The following is a 3,148-nucleotide window of genomic DNA, read 5'->3' as shown; positions in this document are numbered from 1 at the left end:
ACTCAGACTATTGGATGGATTTTTTGACGTGGGTGGGGTGTCAGCTTCACACAGCTGCCTTATATGGTGTTTTTGGGGTGGTAATTATGCTAATCTCCTCTCGCGTGCACGTGCAGCTGGATACGACCAGGTGGAATTTACGCAGCTCATTTACGCACGTTTCCAGAAGATAGAAGTGTTTGTTGAATCTGATGTGACATGTTCGTACGAACCCTTTGTACGAACAAAAGTAGGAGAAATTTAGGATAAGAATACGAACATGTTCTTGCATAAGGCCCAATGTTTCTCACAGTGGAGACTGAAAGCTGAAATCTCAGATAGCTTTCTGTATCCTTCCTCTAAACCATGACGGTGAACAATCTTTGTTTTCAGCTCATTTGAAACTTGTTTTCAGACTCCCATGCTGCCGCTCTTCAGAGAAGATGCAAAGAGGAGAAAAATGTACGAAGCTTACATGTGAAATGTTATTCCTTGTGCTTTTGTCTGTGAATTTCATTATGTGTTAATTTATAAAACATTTAGTTCCTGATGTGTCGCTCTTCCTTTTCATGGGCTCTGCACACCTGTACATACGGTCCATGTTGATCATCAACAACAACGGTGGTACCTCTGCACATCTCACCATGTGACGTCAATCCATTAACAAATATCAATGGTTGTAACTACTGACAAATATTTGACAGAACATTACTTGAAGAAAAGACCAAATGGTCCTATCATTGAAGTATGTTGGTCAGCTCAAAAATATTCAGAGATGTATAGAATCCTTCTCAATTTAGTTTCCATAATTCTATTAAACTAATGCTGCATTTTGCCGGCCATGGTCACCAGAGACTCCATGATGTGGAAAGGAAGATGTGGGTAAAGAGGACGGACAGAGCTGAATTTCTCTTATGACAAAAACATCTGAGGCTACAGCCTCAAATGTCTCGGTCTAAAAACCACACTGATCATAAATATTGATTAAAAGCTAGTTCAAATTTTCTTCACTTTATTTGGAGAGTTGGACTCCAGTAGATGAAATCACACATGGTGGGGTGTCTGCTAAGGTGGGTATAGTGCGGGAACAGTGGTTCCAAAATGTTTTTGGTTCTGAAGAACAAAATAACAGCAGCAGAGACTTGTGACACCAACGATCGTTGGTTTAGCTGAGCAAACCTTATTATAAACAAACAAAACATTAATGCAATGACAGAACAAACAGCCTAAACAACTGTTAAATTATTGTTAATCATTTATGTCTGCTGTCCTTTTACTTCATAAAAATCCTAGCAATATCGTCTCTTATTTTTAGCTTTATTTTCTGGAAATAATCTCAGGGCCCCTCAGATGTTGTTCATGACAAAGTGGGTTTCAACCTCAACTTTAGGAATAACTGACCTACAGTACATTTTTCAAGCACTTTGCAAAATCTGTATTATAAGGTTTTGGATGTCAACACAAAAATGGACTGCAGTTTTCAGAAATTGGCCATTTCAAATGCAGCCACATGGCTCACTGGTCACAAACACTCAGAAATCAATGAGACCGCAACTCAAAGTTTGCCCAAACAGTCACGGTTCAGTGAAATAAATCCTTTACTGATGATGGACTGACAGAAACCGGTACATACCAGCTGACTGGGTTTGTCCATTTTCTGCACGGCGTTGCTGTTTCCAGGGTTGGGGATGCTGGGCCAGATGGTGGCTTTCAGCCTGGGCAGAGGAGGTGAAGGTTATTGTTGAGTTATTTGGCACAGTGAGGAATAGATATTAACCTATGTAAAATATGAATATAACAACATATACAGTGTGTACCTATGTATTACGTGACACCCAGGCACCAGCAAAACGGCCACAACACAGACTGCAATTAAAGCAATCAGATTCGTCTTCTCTGTGAAGAAAAACAAAATCCAAAGAGTTGAATCTTCAGGAGAAATGGTTTTCAAAGAAGATTTTGTTGAGGGGAAGTTGCTGAGTTTATCTGACCATCATGATGAGTTTTGAAGAAGCTTGCGGCACTTCGTACTCCTTCTCCTGCAGAGGTAAAGGCAGATATCTGGACCTGGTGTACTGTTCCACTTTTGAGATTTTTCAGCTCCCAGCTGTTAAACTTGTGATTCAATGTAATATCTGAAAAAAAAAAGTTGTTAGGTTAGTGTATACATGTTTGTTTTGGTAAGTGGAGACACATTAAAGAGAAGCTTCTTTTTCACAAAAAGAAAATAGAAAGGAATTATGATCAAAGTTATTCTCATATTTGCAGAGAATCTCAAAACTGCATGTGAATATTTCTTGCAAATTATAAAAAAGTGTAACATATACAGTATAACTGTGTGGCTTTCAGACTGAGAACAACCAAAACTATTGGGCATCCATTTGGTAAGACCCTTTACTGAGTTGAAGAAGTGGTGAGGACGTAGGTCAGTAGGTTGTTGTCTGTTCCCACTGTAGGGCCACAAACGCAAGTTGATGGACTGGATAATTCCTTTCAGAGTTTCTCAACTTCCAACTGGTAAAACCTACAGGATGCAAGCCTTCTTGGTAGTCCTGATTGAGCAAATCACCAATCCTACCAAAGCTGGCATCAAAATGTAGTATAAAGAGCCTGGCTGGGTCTGCAAAGGCTAGAACAGGAGCATGAGTGAGACAGTCAATAATTTTCTTAAAGGGCCTATATTATGTGTTTCTCAGGCATATTTTTAAATACTATACCATAATAAAGTATCTATGTCACCTTTATCTGTTATTAAAATGCTGTTTTTATGTTTAAATAGAAAATAAACTTATCTTCTCACCACTTCCTCTTCTAAACGCCTTGAAATTGGCCTCTGTCTCTTTAAGAACCACCTTCCACTTCTGTTTCTCCTGTTCGATGGAAGGGGGGTGGGGGGTTTGCACACGGGGGCTCGTGTGCGCTGTGATGTAGTTTACTTGGCATCTGAAAATACATTTCCTCAAAGGTATTTTTAATCTGAAAAGAGCTTCACTGACTGAGAACTAATGTTGAGAGCTCAGCAGACAGTTAAGCTTCACTTTCACTTTGACCCGAGAGTCTGCAGGGCAGTGTGTGTGGGGAGGGGGGAGGGGGTGCGCTCTGCCATGAGGAAGTTCGGCTTAAAGACACGTCCCAGAGGTGTTTCTGGTTCCAAAAGGTGTTTCTGGTC

General features: G+C 40.2%; 1 protein-coding gene across 1 annotated transcript in view; it reads right to left on the bottom strand.

The window, feature by feature from the left end:
• LOC106529481 (interleukin-31 receptor subunit alpha) overlaps positions 1-3,148 on the bottom strand; it is a 26,502-nt gene that overhangs the window by 2,938 nt on the left and 20,416 nt on the right. Inside the window, exons 13-15 of the mRNA XM_014024929.1 lie at positions 1,971-2,114; positions 1,797-1,875; positions 1,613-1,694 (exon numbers count right to left, since the gene is read on the bottom strand). Of these exons, the coding sequence (XP_013880383.1) occupies positions 1,613-1,694; positions 1,797-1,875; positions 1,971-2,114 (305 nt within the window). The remainder of the gene's footprint in view (positions 1-1,612; positions 1,695-1,796; positions 1,876-1,970; positions 2,115-3,148) is intronic.

This window comes from Austrofundulus limnaeus, unplaced genomic scaffold (genome assembly GCF_001266775.1).
Source record: "Austrofundulus limnaeus strain Quisiro unplaced genomic scaffold, Austrofundulus_limnaeus-1.0 Scaffold447, whole genome shotgun sequence".
NCBI classification, from domain to species: Eukaryota; Metazoa; Chordata; class Actinopteri; order Cyprinodontiformes; family Rivulidae; genus Austrofundulus; species Austrofundulus limnaeus.
The sequence above is the reverse complement of the archived record's forward strand: the minus strand, read 5'-3'. Positions and strand labels throughout refer to the sequence as shown.